Source organism: Carassius gibelio, chromosome B8 (assembly GCF_023724105.1).
Source record: "Carassius gibelio isolate Cgi1373 ecotype wild population from Czech Republic chromosome B8, carGib1.2-hapl.c, whole genome shotgun sequence".
Classification (NCBI taxonomy): domain Eukaryota; kingdom Metazoa; phylum Chordata; class Actinopteri; order Cypriniformes; family Cyprinidae; genus Carassius; species Carassius gibelio.
Window position 1 is genome coordinate 5,346,546 of NC_068403.1, and position 21,331 is coordinate 5,367,876.

Below are 21,331 nucleotides of genomic sequence, written 5' to 3' on the forward strand. Positions count from 1 at the left end.
GAAATGTTTTCTGTCACATTTTTTGTTTTTCTTTACCTTTGGTTTTTTTGTGTTTAATACCGATATTTATTGTCTTTTTTACTCCTTGAGGTAATTGTAGTGAAGTTAGTAAACTCTGCAATGCACCAAATGATGAACACTACCAAAAATACAAAGACGAAATGCTATATGTTAACATTTGGGAGAATATAAATTATTGTTTCTGTGTAATCCAAGTCCTACAGTAATTGGATGTTAATGCATTAAATATTGCAGTTTCTATTCTTCATCCCTTAGTCCACAAAATCTGTTTGTTACCTTTTTTTAAAAGGATTAATTTCTCTGAGATCTCACATAAATTACATTATTCAAAGACAGATGAAATACACTGAAGTTCATTTAGCAAGGATATCTGAACAATTGTGCATTTTTAAGCAAACAATCTGACATTAAGTGTCATATACAGAAACAGAGGTGCTATTTTTTTGTTGATCAAGGGAACAGCTTTGTCTTTATAAATATATGATGGTACATTCAGTGTGTCTGAATGAACAGGTTATAAAAAGAGTTTCTAGTCTTTAATATGGAGTTATAACACAGTGGATTATTCTGTGGCAAGAATCATTTGGGAGAAACTGTTACATCTCTGTGGTGCAGAACAGAGAATTAAATGTTACATTGTATATATTATATATGCTAAGATCTGCATACCAAAAGATTCCATAATTAGCACAGTCTGATGATGACGATGATGATGTAATCTGTTGCTACACCTGGATTATTGATTTGAGGGTTCTAATCTTGTTCATGTTTATAACCTAGTTCTATTGCTCTAAATTCATTTTTGTAATAATGGCGATTACTTTGTTACATGCCAAACTTTTAAACTCTATTTATTGTAAGCCAGCGTTTGGTCATGTAGGTTTCTTTTATATGGAAGCTACACTCAGAAAAAAAGGTAAAGAAGCTTTCACTGGGGTGGTACCTTTTAGGTACTAATATGTACAATTTAGGTACTAATATGTATCTTTAAGGTACCAATATGGACTCTTTAGGTACAAATGTGTGCCTTTTGAAAAAGTACTGCCCCAGTGACAGCTTTTGTACCTTTTTTTTCTGAGACTGTAAAGAGAGCAATGTTGATGGCATGAACAGCTGTTTTGTTCACAGATGTTAATGATTACCTGCCTAGAGATGATCTACCATTCCTTCTCCTCTACTCTCTGGCATCATCATAGCATGCCAAACCCGAAGTAGTGGAATGAGCGCCTCCTGACCCGTTTCTGTCATTTTTTGCTGACTCTTCATGTGATGTATGTCTGCAGCAAATCAGCAGAGAGGGATTTTTAAAACATTGCCAGATAGCCCTATAGTTGGTCTTCTCAAGGATAGTTCACGCCGTGTTATTTTGCTCAGAAACCCTCTTTCAGAAAACCAAGAAAGAGCTGCATTACGAGCTTTGATGCGTTTAGGGTTTTTTTTTTTTTTCAATCCTATTAACCAAACCATGACACTATATGGCATATGCTATTGTTTCCCCTCATGAAACCTGGTTTATTGTACACATAATGGGTATTACTGTTATTTCAAGTAATATTATAATTATTATTGTTGATTAAATTAGTGGCAGGCCACTGGGTACCATTGTATGTTAATATCCCAATGAAATCTGTGCAAGATCATGAAAATGTTTATGAAATAAAATAATAAAAGAACCAAAAGTGTGTTTCATTCATTTATTTTATCTAAATAATGTGTGATATAGTAGTTTGTACTATTTTATATTTTACAAGTGTGTGTGTAAAGAGGATATGTATATGAAGAGTTCAGATGCAAAAGCCTCTAAATGCCATACAAAATTTTCATCTAAAATTAGGATTTTTATCAGGCTCCTATATTTATTTTCAGTTATTTCACTTCAATAGTCTGGCAAAGGACCTGCACATTGCCATTAAAGTAAAATGAGTCAACCTAAGCATAGGAGCTTGATAAAAATCCAAATTTTAGAGGCAAATTTCAAATGGCATTTAGAGGCTTTTGCATCTGAACTCTTCATATATTTATATTTGTGTAGGCTATATATATATATATATATATATATATATATATATATATATATATATATATATATATATATAGCCTACACAAGATTCATACATTTGTGATTTAAACTAGCTAGGCCATATAATAGTTTATCAAACTTATCTCACAAATACATGCAATTTATGCCTTTAAAGTTTTTTTTTAAATACCCTGTTGTGTCGAAAACGCATACCTTTGCATAAGCTATAATAAAATAATACATTTAAAAACTGTTTTTCTATTTTATAAACGTGAATAAGATCATAGCGTATACATTTAATCGTCAACATTATTTTAATTGTCTTATTATTACCATTTTTTCCCAATATCACAGCCTGACACTGAGGTTCATCATCTAAAACTAAAGGATGACGAAATAGTTTGTAACGTTATATCAGAGGCTGACCAAACGTTTGAAGTAAACAAATATTATATCGGTCGTCTATTGGCTGATCGCAGTGAAGCCCCACCCACGCTACTCATCCATTGGACGGCTCGTCTGTCTGTCTACACTCGGCTGATCATGGAGCGTCACTCTGGTGTTTTCCAGTCAGATTACTCCCCTCGGTGTGCGGAGAAGAGAGCGAGATAACTGTTTGCACAGCAGCAGCCAGACTTTGATAGAGTAACTAACTAAGGACTTTGGACTTCTAAGACGCATTTATTTTTCATCAAGCTGTAGTGCAGACTGATAAAGAAAGCCTCGACACGGGAGTCTGAGGAAACGCATTGACCAGTTGTGCAGTAAACGTCTCGCTAGCGGTCTGGAAGCGCGGCGATCCTATATTTCAACCAACTCTGTTTGAAACAACTGGTTTTATTTTGTTTGTGAACTTTAGCTCAGATTAGTATCATTCTAGGTTATTCTAGTTCGTTTATTTTGCTCTTTTTAAGTTCCATTTTACACCTGGAGAAATGTCCAGCCTGCTTCTCGTCAAACCCGAGAAAGGAAGACCGGAAGCGGCGTTACCTGGGCAACAGGCGCCGCACGAGCGTCCTCAGACCGTCTACGTCATGTTAGACTCCTCAGCCGAATCTGTCAATCTCATCAGGTGAGTGAACGAGCATCATATAAACTCTCTAGTTTTAATGACTAATTTAAACCACACAGTGATTCTGTGTTGTTTTGCCGCTACATGCATTAATCTTAGTTCACTAGATCATAGGCTAAATTCTAGGGGTACTTCATATTAGGGATGTTAAGTATTGACAACTCCTGGAAGATAAACTCAATACTTTATAAGCACACCAGTGCTTGGGATTAGAGGACGTTCAACTCTTTGTTGCATCAACATTTTGCATTCATTGCAGTGCTGATATTTCAGTTTTAGTGTGTAGATTCAGAATCGGACCGTTCCCTTTGATTTAGTTTTTTTTTTTTTTTTTGGGGGGGGGGGGGGGGGGGGTATGCATTTTAGTTTTGTGTAAAACTTGACTGTACTCAAAGCAATGTATGCAGTTATTCAAAGGTTATTTCTCGTTCAAATTATTCAAGTATAACAATTATTATACACAGCAAACAAAAGCAGATGTTGGACATTGCAAATACTGTATTTGTCTCTAAATACAGTGAGCAAGTCTTTTTATACATGAGAATTCAAATGCACTCTTGAATCCACTTTATTTCTGTAACACTTTCAAATCATAATAAACACAAAGTCCTTTACATAAAAGTTTCAAAAGTAATCACGTACATGAAGCCATATTGGAAGAAAACTGGAAGAAAATAAATGAGTTGTGTAGGCTCCCTAATGTGACCCTTGTGTGAGAATTCTCAGAATATTTGAAATTTTCAGAATATCAAAAGAACTGTCTCCTAAAATTCCTCAAAACAAACCTCAAAGCCATTTAACCGGCCTCAACCTTTAAACTAATCTCCCTCCCTTCCACCCTGCCAAAAAAAATTCCTCTGGAATGCCGGTCTGTGTTACTCCGGCCCACAAGAGCCGTTTTACCGGAGGCTTTATTTTGTTGTTTTGGTCCTGAGCCTCAGATTTCACGGGATATGACTCAGCAAATCTACCCACATATTTTCCCTTTCTCTTTTTTTCTATCCCTGTTTTTGCTTTCCTTCCTCTCAAGTTCTTGCTTGCATTGACGGAATGCTTGCTGAGCACACACTATTTACGTGTTTTTCATTTGCTATCCTCAGAAAAAAGACATGACATCTGATTTTTCTCCCTATAGCCCAGTTACCATAAAAGTTGACCTTTTTATGTTATAGCCATTGTTGCATAATGTGCTTTCAAAGTTCAAGATCCTTTATTGTCACATTATCACACTGTTGGGTAGTTGTGTTTAGTACAGTAATAGAAAAATTAAGTATTTACAACAAGGAATTATATTAGTGATGATAAACAAATACATCAGATTAATAAGTCCCTTTAAAGGCAAAATTTAATATGTGTTCTGAGTTTGTCACACCACACAATTTTTTATTATTATTAACCAGTCTATTTATCCGCCAAGAAAATAAGTGTTCAAAATTTTGAAAAAATGGGTGATATTCTTTGCTCTCAAATGCTAATAAATAAAAAACAATATAATATAATATATGTAATAAAATAAATAATATAAAGTTGATTCAATTAGATTGAAAATACATACATCCATTCTTATATTACAGTACTGCAAAAATCTTATTTTGTATTGTAAGGGTAAGAAAAATAAAGAAATATATGAAATGAATTTAAAATAAGAGCAAAATAAAAAGGAAATACATTTATATTGATGGAGTGACTCCCCTCTGGCGGTTACTACTGATATTGGGCTTTTCTATTTGTCTATTTTTAGTAAAGCTGTAGTTTTATTATGGGCAGTCCGCAGCTGATACTCTTGGAAAACACAGATTATTTAAGTTTATGGAAGGTTTTAGTATTTAAATAATCTTCGTTGAAATTGGGGTATTTAGCGAAAGTTACGCAGACCGAAACGCTCGAGTCTCTAAAGGCTGGGTTCATGAATATTAATTAACTCTCACCAGACCGCCAAGCTGATTGGGTCAAAGGCAGGCGTTAGCGAGTGGGCGCTAGTCACCTGGCCAATTATCGAATAGCGTTGGCGTGGTTAATAAATATTAATATGGTATTCTGACTGACAGCTTTAGGAAGGTTACCGAGCAACCTCTAAATTTAGCTTTTTAAAATACATGAGCTAAACCTTCATCGTAGTAGGTTTCGTAATTTCACCGGAGAAAAGAGGAGCTTCGCGTGCGCGGAGTGGCACAAATATGGCCACCTAGTGAAACCAAAACACTAGCGAAACGGCGATGCTCTGCGCGTAAAATCCTACTGTCTATGGTAAAATCTCGCCTTCAGACCGTGCAAATCAGCGTGACAGCGTCGTATCAGTCCGGGATTCAAATGCAGATCATGAGTTGATGGGGTTTACAAACCGGAATTTACCGGAATACTTCCGTTTGATAACGTTTGATCTGATTACATCATTTGGATTATTCCACTATCCAGTAGAGGCTTGAGGTATGTTATCTAGAATTGCATTTAGAGCTCTCTGTGTATGCTATTTCATATTTTATGCCCAGAGTTGACGTTATAGATGTGTTTGCCCTCTTTATGTTACAGTAGCATACTAGTGAGAAAGTGGATGTGTCCAGAGACAATTTATAAAAGGACTTTGATGTGTCTCAAACCCTTGAGATCTGCCTACATAGACATTGCTTTTTGGGATCATTGCCAAAAGTGTTGCATAGATGAGAAGCTGATTTGTTTCGGGGCATTTATGCTCTTTAAAGTTTGGATGGCCAAGAATGCTGTCCATGTTTGCACACTAGATTCTGATTGTTGATGCTCAAAACTCAAAATATGCAAGTGTTCTTAAGTATGTGTTTCTGTTTATATGTATGCATGCATGGTATTCAAATTAAGGTTTTGCATATTTAAAGTGTATGATAATATATTAAATGATAGATTGTACTGTATTCTGTGTCACTTATATGTGCATGGGTTTTCCCGCCATCAGAGCCTTTATTTATTAAAAAGTATTGGGAATGTGTAACTGTGGTTAGTGACTGGGAGTCTATATTAATTCCAGGATTTTACTTTACACCCCTCCTGTTCACGGTCTCTGCATCAACATGTCAGATTCTAGAAGATGTTTGTGGACTGAGTAATTGACATCGCTGTGTTCTTCCTTTCTCAGCGTTGAACCCCTTCTTCCTGAGTCTGGGATCGTGGAAGATATTGAGGTAGAAGGTGTTTTCTCCACCGATTTGGACACTTTCTATGAGCTGAAGAGTCAACCCATCATCCCAAGGTGAGTCCGGTTACCACAATTATAAAAGCACACTTCCTGTTTGTTTCTGTACTCTCACCTACACATTTAGACTGTGACCGCATGCAAGATATTCTTACGAGACAACCACAATCGTATCTGATTTACTTCCTGCGTGCTCTGTGTTAGATGCCTAGAAGTTTTTGATCATGTTTTGCTGCATACCTGTGACATTGATATGGTGTACGTTATAATCAGCTTCACCCCGTGGGATTTTATCCGACAGTTACTCTACTTCTAAACTGATGAGAACTTTTAAATTCTTCTACTTTTTTTACATTGATTACTTTAAGCACTGTTTTTGTGCCCACTTGAGTGAGTGCCGCGCGTTTTTTTTTTTATGCGGCGAGGCCGGTCAGTGCATGCTGTCCTGAAGGTGTTTAGACGGGGCATTGGGTTTCTGTTGACAGAAACTTCCCTGTGTCTGTTTCAAGGGACTTCCCGGTGATTCAGCACAATTTTAAACACCCTGATCAATCTTAATACCTCTTTCCACAGCTCTTCTTACAAAAAAAATCATATTGATTATAGGTTTAGAATAGTGGTGTGTGTTTGAAGAATTACATAGCCAAGTGTTTTTAAGATAAATCAATTATACAAGTGTTTCAAAGTTCACACACGCTGCTGTATCCCACAGTCTCTCAGGTTTATCTGACCGGATGATCAGCCTGACAGTATTCTTTGGATTTGCTTCTTGCAAACAGTGTGTTTGAGACAGCGTGGTCTTGGCGGCTTGTTTTCTGTTCACTTTGGTACTTCCCAGAATGACTCATCAGAAAAAAAACATGTCTGTGTGAAGGGAATGTGAAGGCTGAATTGTTGGAAATGTGATTTATTTTGCTCTGTTGTTATTATGTAAGCAGTGCTCATTGATAGCACAGCTTGATAATGTTACTAAGGACAGTACTCTGTTTGTATTGTTCACATTCTTAAATCTTTTAAGATAAAAGTGTCTGCTTAACGTTGATGGTTGTATATATTAGACACACTATTGTTGCATAAGTCAACGTGAACAGGCTTGCAATCGATTTTTTCCCATAATAGGAAATGTTTCTAAGTGAAAGTGAAAGTGAGTTCGAAAAATATGCAGGACCACTTTATTTTCCCCGTCAATTGATTGGATTATGAGAAGTGGTCATTTACATGATTGGACGAGAGGAGCTGAAAAAAATTGAAGTAGTAGAAATGGTAGTTTCAGAGTTGATGTTTACATTTGATTAAATATTTGTAAAAATTGTATTTACAGTTTCTCAAACGTTGTATTCATATATTTATTTATATATTTTATTGTATTATTTTTACATGTAATTTATTTTTATTTTGATGAAATATTATGAAAACAAACATTTTGTTTCTTTGGAATAACATGCACTGATAAAAATCATACCAGGAATATGAATGAATATTTATGTATGTATGAAAGTAAATGCATCAACAATGACATGTTGACAACATATTATTGGTTAACTGTATAGGTTTCTTGCGTCAGGCAGAAAAAGTCATTACATTTTTATGTATGCAAAACAAGACATAAGAAATTTACAGTAGTTTTTTGTTTTATGAGAAATTATGTTTTTGGATTTTGACATATGACAAGTAAAATTTCATGCTATGGCAAATAAGAGACCATTATTTTTATCCATTTTAAGTTGCTGTTCTCACGCTGTCTGACTTGAATTGATCTGTCCCGGCGGTGAACTCAGCCCTGTGTTTCAGAAATAGCTTGTGGTAATATGATTACAGCACGGGGGTGTAGCGTGGTACTCTAAGCCGATTTACATTCTCATCGTCTGCCCCCATAGTGGCTCTGTGACCTCTGCTGACCCCGTGACCCCAGCCGGCTCCGTCATGACATCACGCGTGTTGATGAGGCAGGAGCTGATGCGACAGCAGGCTCAGGACCAGGAGAGACGGGAGGCCCAAAAACAGGCCTCCAGTGCTCCGCAGCGGCCCGCTGGTGCCACACCTGCTATCTCTGTCGCATCCACCCTGCCGGCCACCCCGACCCAAGTGCCCGTAGAAGTGCTCAAGGTATGACCATCTATAAAAATGAACATGAAATATGAAAATTTGGATGTTGAAATACTGTTTACTCCATTTGAATCTCAGGTTCAAACGCACTTGGAAAACCCGACTAAGTACCACATCCAGCAAGCTCAGAGGCAGCAAGTGAAGCAATACCTCTCTCACACCCTGAGCAGTAAAATAGCCAATCAGACTCTGGTGACATCGCCCCCGCCCCAGCCTGCCTCCGCCCCTGAGTTGGCTCCTGCCGCCAGCAGCACTCCCAGCAGCCCTCTGGCGGTGCTCAGCCTGGGAACAAACAAAGAAGAGGTATGAACTGAACCCAGATCAGATGTTTCTGTTTTAGCATTTATAGTGCCAAGAAAGTACATGGTTTGCATAGATGATGGTTTTGAAGCAAAGCCCTTATGTCAGCATCAGAAATTTACTCAGAAATGTATTTTTTTTTATTATAAAAAAAAAAAATTTAAACTTGTATTCCTCAAATATACATTAAAGTGACCAAAAGTGAAAGTAAAGTCCTTTTTAGTGTTACAAAAGACTTTCTATTTCAAATAAATGCTGTTCCTCAGAACCTCCTATTCATCAAAGAATCCTGAAACAATGCATCAGGGTTTCCACAATAATCATAAATGTTTATTGAGCACCAAATTAGCATATTAGAATGATTTTCTTAAAGATTATGTGAGTAATGATGATGAAAATTCAGCTGTTTGTCACAGGAATAAATTACATTTGAAAATATATTCACATAGAAATCAGTTATTTTAATTTGTAATACTATTTCACAATATAACTGTCTTTACAATATGTTATAATATATATTTTCTAAAAACAGACCAATCTTTTAAACTTTTGAACAGTGGTGAATATGAACAAAATCATTTACGTTGTATATAAATGTCCTCTGCTCTGTATTTTTGATTAAATAAATGCAGCGTTTGTGAGCATAAGACACTTCTTTAAAAAAAACATTTCCCCTAAACATTTGAACAGTATTATCTTATTTTTTATTATCTTATTTCATTCTCCAAATTATGTAATTTTAATAGTACTACATCATGGCAATAAAATTATAAAAACTGTGTAGATAAGAGTCAATGAGCCAATGCCATAACAAAAGATGACCCATTTACACAAACAGTGACAGCATAGCAAAATCCTGTGTGCTCTGACCTACTTTCACATGCACAAGCACAATATAACCTTCACCATCTCTGCTCAGGAACTAGATTTCAGTGTTACTCGATGCCATGGTTCTAGGCTCCAGTCCTTTCTTAAGTGTAATGCTAGCAGTATTTGTGTCCGTTTTATTTTACAATTTGATTGGTTAGAAAAATCCACTCAGATGTTTATATTTATGCATTTGCCAGAAGATTTATTTAATTTGACCTATATTGACTTTGAGGTATATGATTTATTAAGTCATGCGTTTGCACATGGAATTGAACCCATGGCCCTGGCGTTGTAATCTTATTGTTAGTGGTTCAAATCATGCAAATAGGGTTCTTGTTTTTTAAATTAATATTTTTATATATATATATATATATATGCGCTTTGGCCCACTTCCACATGAAAAATGACAAGATAACCTTTACAATTCTTGCTCCTAATTACAATAGAGATATTCCTAGATTTCTTCCACATACAGTATCTCAGATCTGCCCCAGTAAGATAACAGCACATCCGCCATTCACTTTCATTCTGTTTATGATATACAGCTTGTGTGAGAAGTCAGAGTTTAGCATTGTGTTATCAAACAGTGCTGTATTGACAGGAAAAGGGTTTACTCTCCAGCCAGCTTGTACTTTAGGCCACTTATGTTGCTAGACATAGTCTGTGAATTTCACATGCTTACAAAACTTTACTAACTAGTAATTATTGTCCTAATAATCTCAAGTCTTAAGCCATTTAGAGTATGCTAGACAACTAATTTAGTGTTTGGCTCTGAGACTCGGAAAGATCTTTTTGAAGAATGCGCCTCGCGTTTGCTAAATACAATAGCGCGCTTTGTCAAGTCTGCGTGAAGTCGGCTAGACTCTCTTGGGCACTTGGCTTTTAGTACCACATTGTGCTGGTAAATATCACACTCACGGCTCAATGACCCCAGCACACTTTGCACTTTGTGTGGGCGTGGCTATTAAAGTCTTTCAGTCCTGTATTTCTCCTGTGTATGTACTGAAGGACCCTTCCCAATCAAAACCACTGACTGGAAAATTTTATGATGAAATACAAGCTGGCTAAGGTTGGAGACTTTTATCGGGCTTGAATCGGATGTCTGTATTTCTCATCTCAATGTGGCTGGTGTGTCACTCTGGAAACTGCTGTGTAGTGTGTTATTTAACATCCATCTGCCTCATGACTCATGGCGGAAATCCACTCTAAAGCAGATTTTTGTGTCACAAGGAATCTCAAACTTTATCTGCAAGCTGTTTTTTGTCTCTGTTTTAAATGCACAGATCGAAGACGTCATCGATGGAATCATCAGCCTGGAATCGAGTTTAAACGATGAATTTATGACACTGATCGACTCGGGTTTGCAGCTTCCCAACACGGTATGTAACAACATCCCCAACTTTGTTAAGGATCAGTTGAGCAACTCAAGAAATTTAGTCATGTATTTCTTAAGAACTGATTAAGCAAATTTTGTTGAACTTGTTTTGCATGACTTTTTGGAACAGCGTTGAGTTTAAAAAAAAAATTAATTGATGATGCCAGAATAGCTATTTAATCATGATTTCCAGTCATTAAGTAATGCCCACATTTCTACTTAAGTCTTATGCAAGCAAATTTGTCTCTAAGTGAATCCTGCTCTGACATGCCTTTGCTTTGGAAACACCTTTTTGGTTTTCAAATCAGTAATTTTCAGAGTCTGGGAGGAGTTCAGGTAGAGGCGCTTGTGTAACCAGCTACGATTAAAGGTTAACTTAGACTCAAATGCTTGCATATTGTCAGTGTAGTGTTTGCATTCAGGACGTTTGGGTTGAATGTAGGCTTGAAACACTGGAAGCAAATATGAAGTCCTAACACATGGCTCCCAATGGGTGTGGTCAGCACGCCACGGAGGAGTGACGGAGAGCTGCTGCGCGCACACACACACATGCAGAAACACTGGCCACTGAACGTGTGTGTGCATGAGTTGATTTCTGTGGCAAGCTTGCCCTTTTTTTTAAGACTCCAAAAGATATTTCCCCATTTCTAAACATCCCTTTTTACGGAGAGACGCACATAAAAGAGGAAACACTTTGCGGGTGTGTAAGAGAACATGAGGATTCTGGTTTTACTGCCGGAGAATGAAAAGAAAAAAGGCCAGATTGAGGTAAATTTGAGTGGATTTTAACTCTGGGACTGCTTGTCCTGTGTAAATGCCGTGGGGAGATGGTTGGCTTGGGTTTTAGTTTTGTTTTAAAGACAGATTGATGTGTTTTATGACATTTTAAATAATCTTAGCATGTTATGAATGATTTGTTGGGTTTATTTGAGCATCTCTAAGCCTCAGGACAGCAGATTCAGCATAAGATAGATTTGAAATGATTGATTTCTGCACGCTTAATCAGTTTTACAAACTAAAAAGTCGCCTTTCAGGCTGGCTCTGTCTGCTGAACCTGCGAGTTTGAAACTTCAAGCATGTTTATGAATCTTCTGTAACTGGTTTAATTATTTCAAAAATGTCTGACGTCAAGGTTGCAGCTTGTAGTTTTGTTTTCAGCGAGCGGGATGACTTGGTTATTGTGTGGAGATTTACATGAGTGTTTTTATTAAGAAATTAAACAAATTTGTGGTTCGATGTGCTCTGTTTATGTTTTCAAATTTTCAGTAAGCACTAACAGAGGACCCGTTTATGTATTTGTATTTTTTCCCTCCGAATAGCTTTTTATTTACTCCTATTTGCAGATGTTCTCCATATGATAGTCCTCGCCTTGACTAGGTCGTATCACTTTACAAATAAGCGTGCACACAGAGCCGTTTGGCCATTCTTAAAGATGTCGCCCCTCAGATATGAAGGTTCATGTTTGTGGTTATCTGAACTGAATGAAGGTTATCCATACGGTGCACCATGTGGCAGTGAGGGGGGCCTCTGACCAGATAATGCAGTGGGCGGGGTCCTGGTTTAATTTGTTGCGATTGCTTTTCAACAGCTGCCGATCTCAGGAAACCTCCTGGATGTGTACAGCAGTCAGGGCATGGCGGCACCCACCATCACCGTCAGCAGCTCCTGTCCTGCAGACCTGCAAAACGTCAAGAGAGAGTTGACTGGTGTGTATCTCCGTCTGTGGTTTTCCATCTCTCTAGTTCGCTGCTTCCTCTTCCTCATTTCTCTGCCATCCATCCTTCACCAGCCAGTCGAGTCAAGTCTGACTGTATCAGCAGAGTTACACACCACATTTGCCATTTCCTAATTTCACAGCAGTTCCCAGTTCAGATATGCAACAGTCATCGTTGCATATGATTAATTATTGTATCAGTGGATATTTATGCTTTTGCAGAACTTGTTGTGACTAAGTCATTAGTGTAAATACCCATCATTCATCAGTCACTGCACAGCATGCACTAAAATGAAAGGACTATAGAATTAAAACTGATGTTTTAGTAGCAGTTGCAATAAATAAGCAGTGACATTTGGAATGATAGAAGTGTGGATATTATTTGTGAATGTTATTTAGCTAACATAATACCACTATAATAACCACAGGAACCAGAAGAGTCCTCTGCACAATCTGACATAGTGTATCATTCTCAGTTTAATTCAAGGTTGCAACAATTTCAACACATTATTTCCCTTTTTTGGCTTTGACACAATCTGCATTGTTAAAAGCTCTATATAAATAACGGTGAACTAAAAAGTTAAAGGTGAAGTGATATACTGTACTTCCTTTAATTGATTTTACTAACAGAAACCACAGTAAATAAGGTATTCATTGGTTGATTCTCACAAAAAGTCCCAAATCTCATTCAGATGATGCTATTGCTTTATCTCAACAAGTAGTGAGGAGTTTGAGACACAACCATCTGTTCAACCAATGGCAGACAGAGAGACTGTTTGGGATACCTGTTTGGATACCTGTCATTGTTTTGGTATTTTTATCTGGTGGCAAAGAAATTGCGCACTTCTCCTGTAAGATTACATATAAATTGCTATGTTGTGTGTGTGTTTTCTTTTTTTGTAGATGCCGAGGCAAAAGCTATTATGAAGGACAGACAGAAAAAAGACAATCATAACTTGAGTGAGTTTGATTTCTTGCCAATTTTACCTGCAGTTTCTGTTTTATCTCTGAGAACCTTCATCACTATGTGCACATGAAAACCTGAAGGTTAACCATCCTTGGTAGAGTATACGGAAGTGAATAATATTGCAGTTCGTCTGAAACAAACATCTTGCCTGTCTAGACATTCCCATCGATTTAAAGTGTGTGTGTTTGTGTGTGTTTTGCAGTTGAGAGGAGAAGAAGGTTCAACATTAACGACCGCATTAAGGAACTTGGAGCTCTCATTCCAAAGTCCTCTGACCCGTCAGTATCAGTGCTCTCGTTCTCACTTCTGTCTGGTTTTCAACAGTGACTGTTTCCAGTGGTGAATGAATTAAATTTAAAAGATCATTTAAGTTATGACAGCACAAAAAGTCTTAACGAGTATTATTTTGTTGTATCTGAATTAAAAAAATGTATATATTTTTTTAATTGAAGTGGCAAATAAAAAAGAAAGAAAATCAATGGTTTTAGACTATTTCCCCAATTTAGTTGTCTTATTAACAATTTTGAATAGCTTCGATCAGTGCATTTGTCTATAAGAGTACTTCATGTGTTTTCCTCGACAGCGAGATGCGCTTGAACAAGGGCACCATCCTAAAGGCGTCAGTCGATTACATCCGTAAGCTACAAAAGGAGCAGCAGAGAGCCAAAGAGATGGAGACGAGACAGAGGAAACTTGAAAATGCCAACCGCAGCCTGCTGCTGCGCATTCAGGTATGTTTCCGTGTAGATTTCCAAAGAAAAATTTACAATTTTTTATACATTTTTTTCCCAAAATCACCAGAGAGTTATTATTAGTAATAGTACTATTATTGTACTATTTATAAATATTTTGAATTAGCTATTAGTCAATTATTTTCAGTTGTCATTTTAGTTTTAGTAATTTTTATTTTTATTTAGCTTTTATTTTTTTAATCAGTTTTAGTTTTTAATTTTAGTACTTAATATTTAACTTAATGATTCACTCAACTCACAATTCGATTCACGATTTTTAGTTCACTATTTGATGTTCTCATGTTTTTTTTTATTTATTTTTTTTACAAAATAAGATTATACAGTAAACGAAAGGGTGTCCTTTTATTAGGCTATTGCTGCACATTTCTTTGTCAAATTTAAATATAACAAAATTACATTGAAATTTTAAAACAAACGAGTAGCTAAGTTACAATAATAATAAAAAAATCTTCATATAAACAAACTAAGGCTTAATCATCATCCAAACAAAGATGCAGTTTACATGCAGCATGAGCAGTTTTTAATCTAAATTTGAAGCAAAAACAGAATGGTCTGACTTTAGTTTTGTGAAACTATACTACATAAAACCCATCTGAACGAAACAGCAGATGAGCTGAATGAGATGCAGATTCACTCTCTGCCAGCAGGTGGCACTTATGAACAACAGTGATATAGTGTTTCCTGGGTTACCGTTTAAAACAAAGCAGAGCTGCGCTTATTTCAGAGGCAAGATTAAATGAAAATACCATGTAATCTTTTCTTAAGACAGTTCCCTTCAAAGATACATTTATATAAACTGCTACTTCAGTTGTATCGCGATTTGTTCGGCATCTACTTTCTTTCACGTCATTTCTTTGTTCAAAACTACTTTATCCATGTTGTGTCAGGCAGCAGATAAATGTCTACAATCCCATCGGTAGTTGCCTCATCACACCACCGCTCATTTGCATAAAGCTGACCTTTGTGCATCTCTTATTGTGCCTAATTATTATGTCCTTAAGTTGTGATTTGACATGGGTGTTGTGCATTTGTAAATACCCCTCTGCAGTTTAATGATTAAGCCTGTGTGATCGACAGGAACTGGAAATGCAAGCTCGTCTCCATGGCCTCTCCTCATCTCAGATCTCTGACTCCACGCTGACCCAGACACAGACTTTAACTCTAGATCACAACCCCAACAACGACCTCTCCAAGACCCTTCTGTCCCTCAACCAGACCACGCCCTCTTCGTTCTTATCTCCGCCTTCTTCCACCTCCTCAGTGGGTGGGACGGTCACCAGCCCTCTGGACCTCGGGACACTCAGCTTCGCCGAATTGGATGACCCCGCAGCCTCCGTGTTTAATTCAGCCCTGATGGCGGATATGGGGTTAGGGGATATTTTGATGGATGACAGCGGTGCTCTATCGCCTGTAGGGGGTGCCGATCCCCTGCTTTCCTCGGTTTCCCCAGGAGCGTCCAAATCTAGCAGTCGTAGAAGTAGTTTCAGCATGGAAGAAGACTTGTGACGTCTTTAAATCGGACGATAGTTTTCATTTACGTTGCAAATCCTGCTTGTGCGCTCCATTGTCGGCCAGTAGAGGGCAGTGTAATACTAAAGTCTTCAGTAATCGCCGTACTGTAGAAATCTGAGATCCTCAAGACATTTATTTTATTTTTTCTCGAGGTGACACAAATATAAAAAGACTTCAGGAGCAGACGCTGACATTAAGAGCCTCATTTGTTATCAGGACCTCTGATAAATATATAGAAGAATATGTACATAGAGAAGATTTAGTGCTAAACATCTATTTTGTGTTTTTAATATGCAGTTGTATGAAAAGTAGCACTATAATATTAATTAGTGGACACTCGCCACATGAATTTATTAGATGTTAAAAAAAATTAAAAATCATGCCTGAATAGAAAAACGTATTATTATTATTCTCACTCATGTAGTGGGCTCCAAAAGTAGGAGAATTCAAACCTGGAATTATGCAGGATTTAAATGAATAAATGAATCATAAAAAAAAATATTTTAGATTCTGCACTTAAAAAGATACAAACCAAATCCTAAGAACTTAAAAATTATGCTAATGATATACACTATCATTCAAAGGTTTGCAGTCAGTAGGATGTTTTGAAAGAAATTAATACTTTAATTTAGAAATGATGCATTTAAATTGATCAAAAGTGACATTTGTATTGTTAAAAAAGATTTCAGTTTTAAATAAAGCTTTCATTTCATCAAAGAATTATAAACGTAATGTATCACAGTTTCCTAAAAAATATTAACTTTTAAAAATATATAATTAAAAATATAATTTTAATATAAAGATATAATGATAAAAATACAAAAATATATATTTCTTGAGCATTAAATCAGCATATAAAAAGATTTCTGAAGGTTCATGTGACACTGACATCTGGAGTAATGATGCTGAAAATTCAGCTTTGATCACAGGCATTAATTCTTTATTCAAATAGAAAATATTTTTCAAATTGTAATAATATTTTACAATATTTACTGTATTTTGATCAAATAAATGCAACAAATGACTTATTTCACAAACTTAAAAAAAAAACTTCACCAGACCCAAACTTTTGAACAATAGTGTAAATCCTAATGAAAATGTTATATTAAATGATAAATGTCTCAAACGTTTGGAGCTGACAGTATGCCAGTGTTTACAGTAGTAGCTCATCAGATACAAAAGGGACAGGTGTGTTTTGTTTCACTTTTTTGAATGTGTGAGTGTGTTATCTGCACATCGTACATTGTGCTTTTGATAAAGGTGACAGTAGACATGTTTCTGAAATGTCTTCAGGAAAGAAAAGAACATCCTGTTCAGCTCGGCCTTCATTTCCTGCTGGGATTTTTGTGTTCTTCTCTGATTCTGGTGTATGATTATGGAGCAAATTAAACCCAGCTTCCCATCGAGCTTCTGAAAGATGCATGTTTGATTTACAGGGACCTCAGATGGCATGAAGAAACACTTCAAGAGTCAAAATATGCATTTCTATCATAGAAATGTTATGATCAATAAGTCATAGCACCATACATGTTTAATGTTATGAGATTCAACTCGATTTTAAGTCAAGCTGAATTACAGCCAATACTTAAAATATACTTCATTTAAGGCAGTAACTGGCCCTGTTAAAAACATATATATTTTTAAAGGTTTTGGCGTTTATTTTTTTAATATATATATATATATATATACAGACATGAAGAGTAGGGGTAGTTTTTTGTGTACATTAGCTTTAGTAGCTTTAATGCAACATTGCAGCTCATCTATCTGTTGATGTGTTTTTGTGAACTGTATCTGTATATTATAAGCTGATTAGCACAATAGCTAACATGCATTCAGAAAAGAGTTTTTAGTCTTTATCACATATATCAAGTTATATTGTGTATTAAACAATCTATTTTCACTGCTGTTTACTAAAAAAATACAACTGAATGACTTTAATATCCGTAATGATGGATGGTTGTAGTAGCTAGCTGATAGAGACAGATTTACTTTTCTAAACAATGTAATAAAAAAACCTTCTAGAGAGATCATAAAACAGATCAGTTGAATTATGATAAAACTGTCAAACCTTGATGCAGAAATCTTTTACCTAATGTAGTATTTTGGTCAAAAATGACCGGCCTTTTAAAAATTGCTTGTAAATCTCTCGTTTTGCTATATTATCACCAAATATTGGATTAAATCTTTTTTTTTTTTCTCGATTACCGCAGGTTTTATATCTGGAATTGATTGGTCAGGACTCAAGCCTCATTCATTTGGGTAAATTTTGAGTGAAAAAGCAAAATTTGTGGATCATTTGGGCAATGTTTTCTCAAAACTGAGGTGGATAAGTTCAGATCAGTGAGGCCTACAATCAACCAGTTTAAAAAAAGAAATACAGAAGAACGTGCTATGTAAAAGAAAAGAAAATCCAATAATATGCCATAAGAAGAAAAAAAAAAAAGTAAAAAAAGTATCTAAACATTTTGGCAAGTTGTGAGCAAAATCATTTTTTTAGTCAAATGCAATAACATTTAACAAGCATTTTTGGGGAAAAGAAAATCAGCCAGATTTTTGGGATCTATGCAATGTCAGTGTGATCCGTTCAGTGACTCTTTAATGTGGTTTTGTCTGTTGTCTACAGCTCGTGTTCAGCTGCTTGTGAGTGCACAATCACCTCTAAAGATCAGTAACCATAGGGAATCATTTAAGTACTCGAGTTATTAAGTGCTTTTGTATATATTTCTCTGATGCTTCCGTGTTGGATGTCCAGTGATGGGATTTGGGTATTTCATGTGTGTTTAGGAGGACAAAAAAATGTCCTCAAACTTGCATCAGTTCTGTGTCCGGTGCTGTTAAGAGCTTAAACTGTCTACGAATTAATTAAAAACCTTACAGTCGACTGTATAACTGTACTGCAGCAGGAGACTAGAGCGTTTACATTGGTCTGATGAGTACATACAGTACTTGACAACATCCTGTAGATGTCCACTGTCCGCTCAGACTTGAGCAAAGGGAACGTGCTTGTGGTTTAATCTGTATTTCAGTATGTTCACGGTGCTTGTGGATGTTTATTCCTGTATTTTCTTTACAATATTGAAACAAGCAACAGTAATGCAGATTTCTTTTTGTACTCTTCAATATTTTGATTTATTTTTTAAGAAAGATGTATAAATAAAGTTGTAAAACAGCTTTGCGTTTGTATGAGTGTAGTCATTTTTTAAAGCAAATTTATATTTTTGCAAAAGTGCTAAATATAGTTTCCACTTTTCAGGAACATTCAGGTCTCAGTCCAGCCCCCAAAACATGACAAGGTCAACAACTCCCAGTCAGTTTGTTTGTTTGTTTATTTTCTTTATTTTTGTGCATTTATTTCATTTATCTTTATTTTTCAATCTAATGAATGATTATCATCGCATTCTCATTGCTGCAATAAATTAATGAATATCATCATGTCGGGACGCAATTAGCAGTATTTTTTTAATTAAACTAAATACATTTAAAGCCATATAACAAATGCTTTAAATTTGTAATCTATCTATCTATCTATCTATCTATCTATCTATCTATCTATCTATCTATCTATCCATCTATCTATCTATCTATCTATCTATCTATCTATCTATCCCGTGTATTCTTGATGAGGCATATCATTATTACCATCTGTACACTTTTATTTAACCCTGTTTATTGATCATGGTTTTATTTTTTATTAACGTTGTAATTGCAGGTGTTTGTCCAGAAGAGGGCGGTAACGTCTCAGGTCTTTGTGTGTCACTACACTCTCTCGTCTTCATAAACTGAACCACCGAGATGATTAGTTTGTTCCTGCTAATTAAACTACAGGGAATATTGTTTAGTTTTTAAACTCACTGTTCTTTTCTGTTTTGTGTCAGCTGTGTGTGCCACTGTTTGCGCTCGATTCATGTTGGTTTAGCCTGACCACAGTATAACATCATATTATTGTTATTCCAGCTCTCCTCCTCCCTGCTATAAAATGTTTCTGTTTCTTCTGAAGCCTTGTCACTTCCCCATATTAACTGTGTTAGTTTTGGACGAGGCCTGGTGCCCACTCCTGCAAACCTGCCTGGGCTGCACTGCATTCTGGGAGTGATCTTCTCGATCGTGTGTTTTAATAGTTCACTTGAGTCTTCATCAGGGAGTGTCTTTTATCAGGGAGAGGATATAAAACACTGACGGGAAGTGTCCGCTTTGTTCTGAGAGGAGATGCCAACTGGGCTGGTTTTATTAGCACTTTGTGGCAGGCCAAAATTATTTTCCAAGTGTGAAAATAATCAGAGTACCAGAATAATTGAAACATAAATCATAATGAAGCTGCCTGTAATAAAATGCAGGTCAAGTGCCTTATTGCATTTAATTCAAACTAAGCAAATTTGTTTGCACAGGTGGCTATACATTTAAAATTAATAATTAAATTAATATTTTTAATTGTTCAGTGTATTTATTGATGTTTGTAAATATTTTATATATATATATATATATTATTATAAAATCAATTTAATGTTATTGTATAATTTAGAATTATGCTTTTAACTATAATTACAATTAATTGCGTTTAATAAATTGTATATATACTGTATGTTATGTATTAACTTTAACTTTTAAAATTAACTTTTAATCAAAGGTTGTTCCTTATTTGGTTTATCTAGGAAATAGCATTAATGTAAAGGACAGAAGCTGAAGACGTCTCCTTGTAAGTGTGGTTTTCAACCTTGAAGTGCCAAACGAAGGAAGTAATGATTATTTCTTCACTCCATTTGAATGTTGCGGTGCTCCTGGGACATGAAGAATCTGCAGAGTTTGTTGTTCTTCACGGGTGCGAGTCTTCACGACGTCAGCACTCTTTCTTCTCCAAAACCTTGAATGAACAAAAGGAGGATTGTGGTCAGTCGTCTAGCGAACCCTTTCATGCAGCTCCTGAGAAAAAGACGTCACAGATTACAGGAGAAGTTACATTGTGTTTGCAATTCGTCATGTATAAGCCACTGAAACACAAGCATAAATGTGAAATAAGAAGTTCACTTCAATTAGATGTTTTCTGTTAGTATAGCAGTAATGTAATGATCTAAGCAGAGCAGACCCACTGTCCTACTGACTTGTTCAGCTCTGGCGGGACATTTGGGCATTTTTGGTGGTGATGCTGAAAGCTGCTTCCTGTCCCTGCAGACACAGAGTGGCGGTGGCTCTTTGAAACAGCGGGCAGGAGCGTTGGGTCAGAACCGGGCCTGGATTAGGGCCGTGTCGGCTATCCTGTCGCCCCAGCACTGTCATTTCAGTCACTTCCTCCACTTCCTGTTGACGCCACTTGGCACATCTGTACAATAAACACTGCCTTCCTGCTTCCCTGCAGCCCACGGTCCAGGAGGTAAGACTCATCTCCACATGCAGTCAACCTGATTGCTACAGCGCACACACAAACACACACACACGTTATTTTTTATTTAGTACTCCGCTGAATA

At 36.3% G+C, this 21,331-nt stretch overlaps 1 protein-coding gene across 2 annotated transcripts; it reads left to right on the forward strand.

Annotated features, from left to right (window-relative positions):
- The first annotated feature begins 2,568 nt into the window (after positions 1-2,568).
- LOC127963594 (transcription factor E3) lies at positions 2,569-19,043 on the forward strand. Of its 2 annotated transcripts, none has more exons than XM_052563585.1 (10): positions 2,569-3,113; positions 6,220-6,333; positions 8,154-8,382; positions 8,461-8,685; positions 10,836-10,931; positions 12,516-12,633; positions 13,545-13,601; positions 13,811-13,886; positions 14,192-14,339; positions 15,438-19,043. In XM_052563585.1, the coding sequence occupies exons 1-10, from the start codon at positions 2,977-2,979 to the stop codon at positions 15,864-15,866; spliced, it is 1,629 nt and encodes a 542-aa protein (XP_052419545.1). In that variant the 5' UTR covers positions 2,569-2,976; the 3' UTR covers positions 15,867-19,043. The 2 variants fall into 2 exon arrangements, with proteins under 2 accessions (XP_052419545.1, XP_052419546.1); XM_052563586.1 differs by lacking the exon at positions 2,569-3,113 and adding an exon at positions 5,208-5,540.
- Positions 19,044-21,331: the final 2,288 nt, after the last annotated feature.